The 13,300-nt window shown below is 37.6% G+C and overlaps 4 protein-coding genes and 1 long non-coding RNA gene across 9 annotated transcripts; 1 reads left to right on the plus strand and 4 right to left on the minus strand.

The window, feature by feature from the left end:
• The first annotated feature begins 41 nt into the window (after positions 1 to 41).
• On the plus strand, positions 42 to 4,085 carry LOC111461754 (tRNA (adenine(58)-N(1))-methyltransferase catalytic subunit TRMT61A). Of its 4 annotated transcripts, none has more exons than XM_023105392.1 (5): positions 42 to 187; positions 565 to 1,020; positions 1,112 to 1,356; positions 1,455 to 1,677; positions 3,974 to 4,085. In XM_023105392.1, the coding sequence occupies exons 2-5, from the start codon at positions 572 to 574 to the stop codon at positions 4,020 to 4,022; spliced, it is 966 nt and encodes a 321-aa protein (XP_022961160.1). In that variant the 5' UTR covers positions 42 to 187; positions 565 to 571; the 3' UTR covers positions 4,023 to 4,085. The 4 variants fall into 4 exon arrangements, with proteins under 4 accessions (XP_022961160.1, XP_022961159.1, XP_022961161.1 ...); XM_023105391.1 differs by having other exon boundaries at positions 43 to 187; positions 529 to 1,020; positions 3,974 to 4,084; XM_023105393.1 differs by lacking the exon at positions 3,974 to 4,085 and having other exon boundaries at positions 44 to 187; positions 529 to 1,020; positions 1,455 to 1,800.
• LOC111461753 lies at positions 1,891 to 3,892 on the minus strand. 2 transcript variants are annotated; one of them, XM_023105389.1, is made up of 4 exons: positions 3,689 to 3,891; positions 2,854 to 3,605; positions 2,481 to 2,692; positions 1,891 to 2,270 (listed from the first exon to the last, which is right to left on the minus strand). In XM_023105389.1, the coding sequence occupies exons 1-4, from the start codon at positions 3,715 to 3,717 to the stop codon at positions 2,046 to 2,048; spliced, it is 1,218 nt and encodes a 405-aa protein (XP_022961157.1). In that variant the 5' UTR covers positions 3,718 to 3,891; the 3' UTR covers positions 1,891 to 2,045. The 2 variants fall into 2 exon arrangements, with proteins under 2 accessions (XP_022961157.1, XP_022961158.1); XM_023105390.1 differs by having other exon boundaries at positions 2,168 to 2,260; positions 3,689 to 3,892.
• Positions 4,086 to 4,430: 345 nt separating the features above from the next.
• Positions 4,431 to 5,252, minus strand: LOC111461747. The gene is made up of 2 exons (XR_002713640.1): positions 5,122 to 5,252; positions 4,431 to 4,968 (listed from the first exon to the last, which is right to left on the minus strand). It is a non-coding gene; the product is annotated as an uncharacterized LOC111461747 (long non-coding RNA).
• Positions 5,253 to 6,029: 777 nt separating this feature from the next.
• LOC111461371 (glucan endo-1,3-beta-glucosidase, basic isoform-like) lies at positions 6,030 to 7,893 on the minus strand. The gene is made up of 2 exons (XM_023104873.1): positions 7,803 to 7,893; positions 6,030 to 7,114 (listed from the first exon to the last, which is right to left on the minus strand). Exons 1-2 carry the CDS (start codon positions 7,870 to 7,872, stop codon positions 6,171 to 6,173), a joined length of 1,014 nt encoding a protein of 337 aa, XP_022960641.1. The 5' UTR covers positions 7,873 to 7,893; the 3' UTR covers positions 6,030 to 6,170.
• A 3,107-nt stretch (positions 7,894 to 11,000) lies between these two features.
• On the minus strand, positions 11,001 to 12,712 carry LOC111461697 (glucan endo-1,3-beta-glucosidase, basic isoform-like). Its single transcript, XM_023105311.1, has 2 exons — positions 12,586 to 12,712; positions 11,001 to 12,004 (listed from the first exon to the last, which is right to left on the minus strand). The coding sequence occupies exons 1-2, from the start codon at positions 12,671 to 12,673 to the stop codon at positions 11,055 to 11,057; spliced, it is 1,038 nt and encodes a 345-aa protein (XP_022961079.1). The 5' UTR covers positions 12,674 to 12,712; the 3' UTR covers positions 11,001 to 11,054.
• Between the last annotated feature and the right edge of the window lie 588 nt (positions 12,713 to 13,300).

Here is a 13,300-nt window from a genome sequence, read left to right on the forward strand (position 1 = left end):
TTTTGTAAAAAAAAATTAATTTGTTGGGAAATTTACCTTTGCCTTTCTTCTTCTTCGCTTAGGTCTTCTCCGCTTTATTTTCTTCCAGTACCAGTAAACCGCCGCCGCCAGCTTCCGACTTCCTCCCCTCCGACGATTGCGTTCCCTCTGTAGCAGCTAAACGCCAAACCAAACTTTCAATCTTTAGGTATTCCTTTATTTCAATGTTGGAGCACACTAGAATTTTGCAGTAATTGTTTAATTTATCTGCCGACTGATTCCTTACCGTGTTTCGATTGGCCCTGCTTCATTTTACACTTGCAACGCTCTGATACTTTCTGCATCGATTTGATATAGTTTCAAGCGGTTTCACCTTTTTCTTGAATTATATGATAGTTCTTGCAAAATCTTTATGGGATTCTTCAATGATTCTTCGAAAGAGTGTAGAGAGCGAGAGAGAACTTGAAACTGTTTCGATTTTTCAATTATATGTGATTATTATGGATCTATTTTTTATTTGGTTGCTGTTTTTCCCCTAAATTTTGACAGAATCTGGTATTCTTGATTCTTTATGAACTTTTGAAGATCAAGGATGTTGCCAACTGATGACTTGAAGAAGATATCTTTCACTCGTTCTATAAGGGATGGAGATTTAGTCATTGTTTATGAGAGACATGATGTCATGAAGGCTGTGAAAGTATGTGAAAATTCAACATTTCAGAATAGGTTTGGTATGTTTAAACATTCTGATTGGATTGGAAAGCCATTTGGGTCCAAGGTGTTGAGTAACAAAGGTGGCTTTGTTTACCTATTAGCCCCAACTCCTGAATTATGGACTTTGGTTCTAAGCCACAGGACACAGATTCTATACATTGCGGACATTAGTTTTGTAATTATGTTCTTAGAGATAGTTCCTGGTTGTTTGATTCTAGAATCAGGGACTGGCAGTGGATCTTTGACGACGTCTTTAGCTAGGGCTGTAGCGCCTACCGGACACGTCTATACGTTTGATTTTCATGAACAGAGAGCTGCCTCGGCGAGGTAGGAACCGGGATCTGTTATATGTTGTCAAGTTATACCCTGCTGAGTAATTGTGTTCTATGATGATTTGCTTGTCTCCCTCTTTTTTCAGAGAGGATTTTGAGAAGACTGGCTTGACCAGCTTAGTCACTGTGGGAGTTAGAGATGTTCAAGGTCAGGGCTTCCCTGAAGAGTTTGTTGGATTGGCAGATTCAGTTTTCTTGGATCTACCTCAACCTTGGTTGGCCATTCCTTCAGCTGAGAGAATGCTGAAACAAGACGGCGTATTATGCTCGTTCTCTCCATGTATCGAGCAAGTTCAACGGTCGGCCGAAACTCTACGATCTAAGTTTACAGGTTGTTCGGAATGACCCATTTATATACCTTCATTCCTATAGATATGTTGATATGTATTATTCACTATTGTCGTCGTCGTTGTCATCCCTTTTGTGTAGATATAAGAACATTTGAGGTATTGCTTCGGACTTACGAGGTTCGAGAAGGTAAAACAGAGAGCAGCCAGGTTGAAGGAGGTGGTTCTGTCGAGCTTCCACCGTGCAAGAAGCGGGTGAGATCAAAGGAAGCTAACGACACGAACGGTGATTCGAGTACGGTCATGGTTAGGCCATGTAGTGAGGCCAGAGGTCACACTGGTTATCTAACATTTGCAAGACTCAGGTGCCTCTCATAACACTAATAATAGTTCATGATTTGAAGTTTTGTGTTCTTTTTCATCACTCTGAATCTTTGATTCTCACTTCAGTTATTGAATGTTCTACAATTTTGTCCGATCACTCTTCATCATTTAAGCTATAAATTTCATAGATCTCTTGGATTTTTCACTTCCTAACACCCATGAGTGATTCAAGAACCCTTGTGGATGAAAAGAACTGAACAGAAAGAGGGAAAAAAGTAGATAAACTGTTCAAAATTTGGTACATAATTTCAAAACCAAACTGTGCATAGCTCAAACATAAGGAAATATTGCCATTGGCAAACAAAAGTGCACAAATGGCAACTTATTCAATGCCAAACTTTTAACACCCCTACTTGACCCCTACTATGGACATGAGAAACTGCAACTTCTGGTTAAGTAGATTGATATCATCATCATTAGCAGAATCTTTCATCGGGGAAGGTGGCTCGACTCCGATGAAGGCATATAGAGCGTTCACTTCGTCTAAGTATGTTCCGAGGGGGGTAGCCTTGTATCCTACGATCTTCTTCATCGAAGCAATCTTTTCTCTTATCTTTACCTCTCCTGATAGTTCCTTGCAAAAAGAAAAGGGAAAACTCAGGAATTTCAAACATTCAATCCAAGCCCAAGAAAGTGAGTATGCCAAAGTTGATGCCAAGAACAGATATCAATTAAAACTCAGTACTTGTTAGTCATATTCATTAGCTCGATCGGTAAACGAAGAACGAAGGAAACAAGGCCATGGTATTCGGATTTAATCGATGTCTTTACATTATGTACTGACCTCATTGGAAGACGTCCTATGATCTTTATGTGGAAAATTTGCCTCAACTTTGTGTTCAATAGTCACCTCTGATATAGACAAACCTTCATCAGATTCAATCACATCAATCATTGTTACTTTAGGAAGTTGCTCAGCTTCTTCAGACTTGGCAGCCTTGTTTGTCAATGTCGTTATTGCATTTGTTTCATCACTAGATTTCGCCGACCCGACCCCTTTAATTCCGATGACAAAGGTTAGATATTCAAACTCTCAACCCGAAAAGAGATATCGTGAGTTATTAGCAAACTCGTAACTAGGAATAATAAACCGATTCGCGTTCTAAACATAGGCTTGAATTCTAACTCTTAACTTATAAACAAAAGAAATGAATTACCTTCAGAAGTTCTGTAGTGTTCATGAGGATAAACAGCAGCAGAGTCAACTTCATTCAACAAACCTAGAACACTTTTTTCAACAGAATCACTTGGTTTCTCGTCCTCCATTGAAATCTCGAGCTCTCGAACATCCTCAACACCTCCATTTTCATCAACAAAACCGTTGTCTCTTCGTCCCTCATCCCTGATTCTTTCGAGTAAACCTCTAGTTTCCTTCAACTCTTCTTCCTCTTCTTCCTCATCTCCAATATCTCCATTTCCTTCAAATTCCACATTGGTCACTTCAATTGCTGCCAGACCTTTGCTTCCAATGTCGGTTTCGCTTTCTTCGTCCCCCTGAACTACTACCACATCGATATCAAAATCATCCAAATTCTCACCCCTCTTAGCTGTTTCCATCATATGCTTTTCTTCATCTTCATAGATGTCTTCCTCCACAATCTCTTCGTCAGCGCGGTCGAGCTTCAGGGCCGGGGGAATCGGAAGCCAAACACTCATGATCGTCTCAGTACAAGCATAAGAGGCGAGGAAAACCCCATAGGGTATTGAGGCTGCAATTCCAAAGGCTGACATGATAACCAATGGAGGAAGAACCACAGGAACAGAGGATATGGCTAAACCAGTGAGGAGAAGCTTCTTCCCCAGACTGCAACCCTTTTGCACGGCGGAGCATATCTTTTCACTGCTCAGGCCATCACCGGAGGATAGTTGTTCTTCCATATTCCAGTCTATGCTGCGATAGCCCTCCATCCTGACAAATCAAAGAAAACTTTTATCCATAATCTTGACATCAAAGATCCTAAAAGCTAAGACATGAAGAAAAATAAACAAAACCTGATGAACTCAGGTGGTTCATCGGCCATAATCAAACAAGCTCTTCTTCCATGGCGGATAGAGAGAGAGGGAGAGAGAATAGCTGCTGTTGAAGAGAATGCAAGGGAAGGCGGTGGTGGATTGTGCAGAGGAAAAGGAATGCCTGCAGAAGCCTGCCACCAAGTTAAACGTGGCGGGTTTCTACTCCACCGCTTCTCTTTAAATTTAGCCCTTTTCTTCCCTTTCCTTACTTCTTCTGTATATCAAAAACCCTTGCCTTCTAACTCACGTATTCTCTCTTGACAGATGTCTCGTGGTCTATGTCGAGAGATTATTAAAGGATAAGCCCACATAACTCCTAATATTATGCATTGTTTAGAGAAGATTCTTGAAGTGATGGGTTAGTGAGCTAGGTGAGGGTATGCTCACCCTGGGAGCTTTTCTTTTTTAGATTCTTTCCCGTTTTAAAAACACATCTACTAAGGAGAGGTTTTCATGCCGTTATAAAGAATGCTTCATTCTTCTCCTAACTGATGAGGGATCTCACAATCCACTCCTGTTTAGGGTCCAGCGTCATTGCTGGCACTCGTTCTTCTCTCCAATCGATGTAGGATCTCACATTTTCCTTTAGCTTTCTTAATCTTGTTACATGAACTTTACTTAAGAGCTGAAACTATGATCAAGCTTAACAAAGTAAATTTTATTTCCATCATGTGATTGTTGCAAATTATTATCCAAATACTAAGTTGTGACACTTGGAGTATATGAGTAAATCGATACTATATTCAAATGATAAAGACTTTGAGGATAGAATAACTAAAAAAGACTTACCAGAATTGAAAGTGATTATTAATAAGATAAGATGCACCTTCTTTTTGGTGGGTCAATCATAACAACTCCGTAGTTCAGCGTGTTTTGCTTGGAATAGTTTTATGTTAGCAACTTCTTGAAAATTTGCTTGAAACAATTCTACTACAACGTCGGTTAGCCAACGACTATCCGATACAAAGTCCTCTTCACCATTGGACTCGTCCAACACAGAATAAACAGCATCCAAAAAGTCATGGAACATATTTTGGTAAACAAATTTGCCATGAACAATAGCCGACGTCCTTGTAAAAGTGCATAATTGAGAGGCATGTTATGGGTGTTGATATAACTCAAGTAAGGGTACAAATTGAGTAGCAATGACAATTTCTTTTCCACAAGAAAGCCAAGGGTCGGATTGTCAAGTCGAATTCTTTGGATGTTGCTTTGACTATAACTATGGTTCACTTTTGTTGGGAATGTCTGATTAGCACCTGAATCAAATTCGGTAAGTCTCGTTATAACTCTAACCGTTCGATATTCAAGAATTGTTTAACCAAAACTTAAAATTTAGATGTATTTTTCGATTCTATGTATCAAACTCGATAATTTTAAGAGATCAAATCTCGAGAGAGAGAAAGACTTACTTGAAAGTTGTAGGCGTGCAAGTAGAAGGCAAAGAAGAAATAAAAAGGTGGTGGATGAATGGAGTTTGGGTTTTGAATAATAGAAGTTGGCCATAGATCATAGAGCAAATTGTTGATAACAAAACCAAAGGAAAATAAAGGCTTAGGACAATAATGTCTCTATCTTTCCTTTTATAAGTTAAAATTGCCTTGTCTTTTGGTTCAAAGACTTGCATTACCAACCATTAGAGCTGTCAAAGGGTGGGGACGGGGAAGGCTATTAGAGATGTCCACGGGTGGGGACGGGGAAGCTGTCCCCGTCCCCATCTCCACCGCCTACTTCATGTCTCTTATCTTCCCTTCTATAAGTGCAAAATTTAGTCTTTTGGTTCGAAGACTTCAACTTATTAAAAGACTTAGCATCATTCAAGGAGTTAATTTGTAGGACACTACAAACCATTAATGTTGTCTTCCTTGACTTCACCCACTAGAGATGTCTACGGGTGGGGACGGGGAAGCCTTCCCCTCCCCATCTCCACAACCTACTTCGTTCTTCATCTCCGTAAAATTCTTTTTTCCTCACTTTCTCCCTCATTCTCCGTCTAAACGGAGAATCCCCTCCTTCTTCGAGGCGGGTCCCTACCCTGCAGATAAAACATACATCTCTACCATCCACCGTACTATATTTGATTTGAATTAAGTTTAGGTGATGAATTTTCATTAGATCTAATTGATTTTTTTTTTTTTTTATGGGAATGATTTGAACTTGTGATCTCTCGATCGAAAATATATATCTTAATCATTTAAACTATGTTCAAGTTGATAAATCCAATTCAATTCAAACAATCTGAACGCAGTAGTATTTATATACACATATGAATGAAGTTAGTTCATGTTTTGATCTGTTGTGACTTGTGAATGCTCGATACTTAAGATTTATAGCTCAGCTAATTATAATAAGTTTATTAATAAAAGGTTAATATGAGTTCTTTTGAACATTACAATCTCCATGAGATTATTCAAAAGCTTTTATTTCTTTGTATAGAAATATTATTACTCGCTTCCATCTCTCAATTGAAGTTGATTGGATATTTAAGCTGTTTGTTTGGACTGAAGAGCCCAAAATGCTTCTCAAACTCGGGATTCTTTTGGTTTTCATCGAACATGGCGAAAATATATGTCTCAATCGGTTTTCCAGGGCGCCTCGGAGTCCCTCTCTTAACGTGTTGAATCAAATTGTTAATGTAAGTCCTTGCATTATCAATCGACGTTGCTGTTCCCCCAGCTGTCGGCCACCCGCTCTCCGACACCACAATCTCCACATTTCTTCCCCCGGCCTTCTCCAATGCTGCATAAGTTGCGTCGAGAATTGCATCGAACAAGTTCTGGTAACGAAACTGGCCATCGGTGACCACTGTCGAGGGCGCCGTGAAGAGGGCATAGTCCAAACGGATGTCCCTCATGTTGCCAATGTAGCTGAAGTAAGGGTACAAGTTGACAAGCAACGGAGAGCCGTTTTCAATTAGGAAACGAATGATGGGGTTGAGAAGTGGCATGGCTTCGCTTTTGAATGCGCCATTGGAAGGAGGGAATGATGTGCCGAGGACACCCGTGTCGATGGCGGTGGAAACTTTGATTCGACCACCCAAGCCGACACTAGCAAGCGCAGTTTGGATGTTGCGCATGGCCGGGACGACAAACTGAGCGTTAGAGCTAGAGGATTGGACTTCATTGCCAACGGCGATGTACTTGAATCTAACATTGGGTAAGCTTCTTATGTTGTTTTGAACCCATGTATTGGCTTCCGCTTGGCTTGAAGCAATTTTTGGTAGGTCGGGGTTCGGGACGTCGAGAATGAGCTCAATGTTGGAGCCTGAAAGCGCGCCGAGGGAATCTCTATTGGGACCATAGAGCCTCATTCTTCTAATGTTGTTTTGGTTGTAGAGAGCCACCACTTCTCTTGAAGGTGGTAGGTTGTTTCCCATTTGTCCATAGCAAACTCCAATTTGAGCACCTAAAACAAACCCCATACTTAGGTCACTCTCACGAGTATTACGAAGAAAATTTATAATACTACGATAATATGAAAAGAAAAACATTAAGACAGATCCTGATACCAGGTCTAGAATTACAACTAGTTAGAACCGAGTTTGATCTAGGTAAGGGTTAGAGCGAGGAATTCCTTCCTCGTACCCATTAGCAGAAATAAATCGATAGAATTTTTTTCCGACCCAAACTGTGAGATCCCACATCAATTGGAAAAGGGAATGAACCATTCCTTATAAGGGTGTGGAAACCTCTTCCTAGAATACACGTTTTAAAAAATCCTTGAGGGAAAGCCTAGAAGGAAAGCCCAAAAAGAACAATATTTATTAGCGTTGGGTTTAGGCTATTACAAATTGTATCAAACGCTAGGCTCCAACAATATTTGTTATCGGTGGGTTTGGGCTATTACAAATTGTATCAAAGCCGGGCTCCAAGGGGTAGATTATGAGATCCCGCATCGGTTAGAGAGGAGAAAAAAACATTTTTTATAACAGAGTGGAAACCTCTCCGAACAGACGCTTTTTAAAACCTTGAGAGGAAACCCGAAAAGAAAAAACCTAATATCTACTCGTGATAAACTTGGGATGTTCCACCGAACGAAAAACTAGAAATGAATTGAAAAAAAAAATATATGCATGAAAGGGAGAGAGATGTACTTGTTAGATGAAGGCTTGGCATAAGGAGGCCAAGAAGGCATAAGGAAACGATGGAATAGGAGTTAGCCATTGGAGAAGAATATTGTATGTTGATATTAATATTTGGTTATAAGCTTCCCTTTTTATACCCAAAACTAAAGACTTCCATTCATGGGAGACTTGGAATAGTCAATAAAACTAATGATTCAAATCTTAAATGGCTACTTGCCCACCTCCCTAAATCTCCCATTTAATGATTCAAATTGAAATCATATCAGGATTTGACGATCGGTTCATGGGTATGAAATTCATATTTGATATCGGATGGTCTCGACATTCCCTGTGACAGGGTCAGGTTACTACTCGTAGCTTCTTAAGCGTGAAGATACTATCCCTACAAATCAACACGAGTCCTTCTAACATCATGATATGTTCTCACTGAATGCATCTTAGGAAAATTTTCAAGAGGTCACTTGCTCAAAGCAAAACACGCTTAACTATGGAGTTCCTATGATTAAAGCTACCGCAAAAGGAAAATACACTTTATTAGTATAGATACTAACTTTCAATTTCCTTTAACCTTAGGACCTCTCTGTTCGGATATGGCCTCGGTTCATTTATGTATCTCTCCTTTACTCGGGTGTTACAATTTTAGGGTATAAACGAAATTTTTTTAAAAATTCAAAATGTATTTTTGAAACTTTAAAAATATTTGTTTATTTTATTTAGCCTGGAATTAATTAATTAATTAACTAGGTAATATATTTTTTTTAATCTTTTCGTTTGAATATATCACGATTGTCTTAGTTACGGCTCCAGATTTCTCGAACATCAGACTTTTCAACAAAAATAAATATTTATTTATTTATTTATTTATTGATCTATGTTTAAATTGGTTGATACATCGAATTTACAATTTTTTTTCTTCGACAACTGTAACTATTTAAACGACCGTATAATATGTGGATGTAAATTCATAAGCTTCTAATATCTTTAGGTCAGTAGTCCCACGCTACGTTTAGCTCTCCTAAATTTATAATTTATTTAAGATAAGATTGGAAAACTATTTTTAGTCAACGGCCACCATTAATATTGTATTTATTTGCCCTTTTTCTTATACCATTTTTAAATAAATCAAAATACTTTTCTTTTAACTCTCAAAATATTATCAATATTTAAAAATTTACGCCATTAATTAAATTTTCAATATTTTATGTGTCCATATTTTATTTAATATTCTTTAAAAAAAAATTAGATTTATGTATATATATAATTATGAGGAAATAAACTTAATTTTAAAAGAAAAATAAATAAATAATTTTGAATGAAAATTATTATAGAATTTAATTTTTTTTTGCATCACATGAACCTTTGAAATTTCAACGCTGATTTTCAAGCCATTACTTTTCAAACTGTTAGGACGATTTGACTCAAGATATCCGAATCTAGTTTTGGACTAGATTAAGCTAACCCTAAAATCTCTCGCGTCGAGACATGCATTTGGCATACCCTGTTTAGATAAGGACTAGAGTTAAGATCGAGCATGTGGGTCTGAGCCTTCTTCACTTCCCCATACCTATTTGGGTCCTCGGGTGAAACTTTGGCCAACGTCCTATCTTTTTTCTAGTCGTGTTGCTTCCGAACATGTCCAATCTCGAACATGTCTCTAATAGTTTAAAGCATATAGATTTTCTTTTTTCTTATAATTTTTCTTCTATTAGTTTTATTTTTTTATTATTATTATTATTTAAATTTATTAATTTTTAATTTGTTTCTTGAATTAAAAAATTGGGATTGCATTTGGTAGCTAATAAATAAAATCTATTTATTTAAAAGAACGAATGATTTGACACGGCGGCTTGGCTCGGCGGCTTGACTCACTCACAAGCGCGAGTTACGCAAACAAGACAAAACCCACCCGAGTTGACACGTAATCGCAATTAAAATATTAAAAATATAAGTCATGATTAAATAATTATTTTAATTCTATAATATTTGAAGAAGGAAAAAAAAAAGGCAACGTGTTAAAATAAAATTAAGAAATTTATTTTTTAAAAATAAAATTAGACGCCATTTATGGCGTTCCAACCTTCAATCAGAATAGTAATAAAATAATACTAAATAAATCAGATTATTTGAAAACAATAAGATAAAAAAAAATTAAATTAATAAAAATACCTTAAATTCTATTTAAAAAATACTATTAAAAAGTTTAAAAAAATAAAAATTAAAAGTGGCTAACTATACCAACAATATGCACCTTTGGTTTTCATAGCTCAATTACAAGATCGCCATAGTCAACCGTGTTTTACTTGAAATTTTATAGCATGTGAGTGTGAACAAAACATGTTAGGAAGACTCGTGTTGATCTGTGGGGATAGTTTTCATTCTTAAGAAACGAGAAGTACGTGGCCATATTGCAGGGAATGCAAGGGAATGTCGGGGCCAATAGGTGTCAAATTCGGATTCCAAATCCTTGGCATGGAGCTTTACATTTTGTGTAGTCAAAACTGTTGCAAAATTCAAAGGATCTAAAAGCGTAGCACTCGAGACACTAGAATAGCGTCAAGACGTCCTTAAAACTCGAAGGATAGACACTATGTAACTCGTAGCATTGAGACGTTGAGCACCAAACAACCCAAAGGTACGAGCATGGAAATGTTTCTTTGTTAAATCTTGGGATTAGGCCATTATTTTGGCCTATCTTTGGGCTAGGTCTTGTTAGGCAATACATATATATTTGTATTACCAAGAGTTGGTTTTTTTGTATATGTGATTTTTGCAGTCCAGTGAGAGGTTCGGGAGTGAATATCTTGCGTTTCATGCATAGAGTTAGAATGTTTTCGTTCGTTATTTATCTCATGCTAACAAGTTGTGATATTTGATAGTCGATTTGTAGTATGAATTCAAGGGCCGTTTGTAATCTTTATCACAACAGAACGTGCAAAAATTTGGACGTAATCTCGAGTCTGGAGTGAACCATTATAACTTTCGATACTATTCTTCATTCCTTATCTTGACTTGAACACGTGAACCAAGGTTAGAATGTCTTAACTGTTATTTTGTGATTACTTCTTACTTTTACACCGTCAAGTTAGCCACGATCATAATCTATGCTTCGAACAGGCAAATTTAAAAATTAGATCCTGACAAATTTATTCTAAAATTGAATAACGATCCACTATATATATAAAAATGTATTTGGATACACAACCGAAGATTTCAATACTTTAATTATTAAATAAAAGATTCCGACAAAGATACTATAGGAATTTAGTTGAAGTTAACCTCGTACTTGGGCATCTTGCTTGGAGAGAACAAACCCCAATGTTTCTCAACCTCCGGTGGCGTTGTCTTCTCATTCTCATCGAACATAGCAAACACATAGGTTTCCACAGGCTTTCCACTTCTCTTGGGTGTCCCTTCTTTCACATGTTGAATCAAATTGTTGTTGTACGTGTTTGCATTCTCCACCGTCGCCGCCTCGCCGCCCTCCGTCGGCCAACCGGTCTCCGATACAACAATTTCCAGCCCATCGCCGCCCGCCTTCTCCAAAGCAGAATAAACAGCATCCAAAATGGCATCAAACAAATTATGGTAAACAAATTGACCATCTTCAACAGATGGAGATGCTCCTCTAAAAAGTGCATAATCCATAGAAATATCGGCCGTGTTTGCGACGTAACTGAAGTACGGGTACACGTTTACGAGCAACGGGGCGTTATTGTCGAGAAGGAAGCGAATGGTCGGGTTAAGGATCGGAAGATAGTCGGTTTTGAAGGAACCCTTTGAAGGAGGGTAGGATTCTGCAAGAATTCCAGTGTCGAATGCGGTTGATACCTTGATTTGGCCTTCTAAACCCACAGCTGAAATGGCATTTTGGATATTTTGCATGGCTGGTACGAGGAAACTAGCAGCTTGGTCGTATGTTTTTATTTCGTTTCCAACCACAATGTACTTGAATTTTACGTCACCAAAGCTTACGAGGTTGTCATGAACCCATGAATCAGCTTTTTCTTGGAAGTTGGCTAGATCTTCGAGCTCGTTGTTCGGAATTCCAAGCATGAGCTCGATGTTCGAGCCTCGTAGAGCGTCGAAAGTAGGATGGTTTAGAGCGTAAAGTCGCATTCTTTGGATGTTGTTTTGTTTGTAAAGCTCGATAACTTCCACGGGAGATGGTAGGTCGTTTCCGAGTTGTCCATAACACACACCTATTTGAGCACCTGCATGAAATTGAGTAAAAGGGTTAGCTCAGCAGATAGATAAGATATCAATTATTCAATGAAACTGCTACAATCCCATAGTTAAACGTTTTACACTATTCTACATACCTATTGATCTGAAGTTTAAAATCATATCGAATAACATTTTAAAGTTAAAAAATGACTCAATTGTCACATGGGTATGCACGTAATGGATAAAGTTCAAACATTTACGAGAGAGAGAGAGAGAGCCAAGGAAACTGCAACAATGCCACAATTAAACGTTTTACACTGTTTCATATACCTATTGATCTGAAGTTTAAAATCAAATCGAATAACGTTTTAAAGTTCAAACATGACTCGATTGTCACATGGGTATGCACGTAATGGATAAAGTTTAAACATTTACGAGAGAGAGAGAGCCAAGGAAACTGCAATAATGCCACAGTTAAACGTTTTACACTGTTCAGCATATCCATTGATCTAAAGTTTAAAATAGAATCGAATAACATTTTAAAGTTCAAACCCTACTCGATTATCAGATGGTACGCACGTAATCGATAAAGTTCAAACATTTACGAAAGAACGGGAGAGATACTAACTTGTTAGATGCATGCTTGCAAATAGTAGCCAAAGAAGAGATAAGAAGAAAGTAGAGAGGCCATTAGCATTGGAGAAGAAGATAGCCATGGATAGAGCAAAACACAAAGGAAACTATAGGAATACAAGAAAAATATGCCTTTTCTAATGCTCATATCAATGCTCTTAGGTTACCTCATTTTATAGTGAAATTTTTGCCTTAACTTTTGGTTCATAGCTTCCAAAGTCCATTTTTGTTCATTATTTCCAATTCTTCAAGACTTTGAATGGTCTAGAGAGAAAAAAGAGGAACGCGGAGAGAGAGAGTGGGAAGAACCCTAAATTCGTATCAATAGGTTGATCGGAAACATTTCTCGATGGGCCTGATTTGAATTCGAGCATGGTTTGAAAGTGATTTTGAAATCGTTGAAATCACTTTGCTTTTATGACTTGAACATGCGAAAACTGCGTTTAATCCAGTGATTAAAAACACGTTTAGGAGTGATCTCAACGACTTTAAAATTTAGCAGGTGAATATGTATTTTAAATCAATACGTATTACGGCTCGTAAATGTTTAATATAAAAATAAATTTTGGTTTGTATTTTGGTTAAGACTTCCCTCATTTTGACTTGAAATAGTCAATAAAATATGGGTAGAGTAGTGACCCATTAAATTTAGTGGTAAATTCAATACCCATTTAATTAATACGTTCCAACCTGATTGGACAGATGATATT

The sequence above is a fragment of the Cucurbita moschata genome, unplaced genomic scaffold (assembly GCF_002738365.1).
Source record: "Cucurbita moschata cultivar Rifu unplaced genomic scaffold, Cmos_1.0 Cmo_Scf00025, whole genome shotgun sequence".
In the NCBI taxonomy this organism is placed as follows: Eukaryota; Viridiplantae; Streptophyta; class Magnoliopsida; order Cucurbitales; family Cucurbitaceae; genus Cucurbita; species Cucurbita moschata.

Bases quoted from the DNA above. Each gene is read 5' to 3' on its own strand.
- LOC111461754 (XM_023105392.1), top strand. From the start codon at position 572: ATGTTGCCAACTGATGACTTGAAGAAGATATCTTTCACTCGTTCTATA. The intron at 1,357-1,454 runs GTTGTTCGGAAT...CCTTTTGTGTAG, and splicing joins TCTACGATCTAAGTTTACAG to ATATAAGAACATTTGAGGTA. The intron at 1,678-3,973 runs GTGCCTCTCATA...CTCTCTTGACAG, and splicing joins CTAACATTTGCAAGACTCAG to ATGTCTCGTGGTCTATGTCG.
- LOC111461753 (XM_023105389.1), bottom strand. From the start codon at position 3,717: ATGGCCGATGAACCACCTGAGTTCATCAG. The intron at 2,693-2,853 runs GTAATTCATTTC...TCGGAATTAAAG, and splicing joins ACACTACAGAACTTCTGAAG to GGGTCGGGTCGGCGAAATCT. The intron at 2,271-2,480 runs GTCAGTACATAA...TCTTTTTGCAAG, and splicing joins ATAGGACGTCTTCCAATGAG to GAACTATCAGGAGAGGTAAA.
- LOC111461371 (XM_023104873.1), bottom strand. From the start codon at position 7,872: ATGGCTAACTCCTATTCCATCGTTTCCTTATGCCTTCTTGGCCTCCTT. The intron at 7,115-7,802 runs GTACATCTCTCT...GGTTTGTTTTAG, and splicing joins GCCAAGCCTTCATCTAACAA to GTGCTCAAATTGGAGTTTGC.
- LOC111461697 (XM_023105311.1), bottom strand. From the start codon at position 12,673: ATGGCTATCTTCTTCTCCAATGCTAATGGCCTCTCTACTTTCTTCTTA. The intron at 12,005-12,585 runs GTTAGTATCTCT...AATTTCATGCAG, and splicing joins TGCAAGCATGCATCTAACAA to GTGCTCAAATAGGTGTGTGT.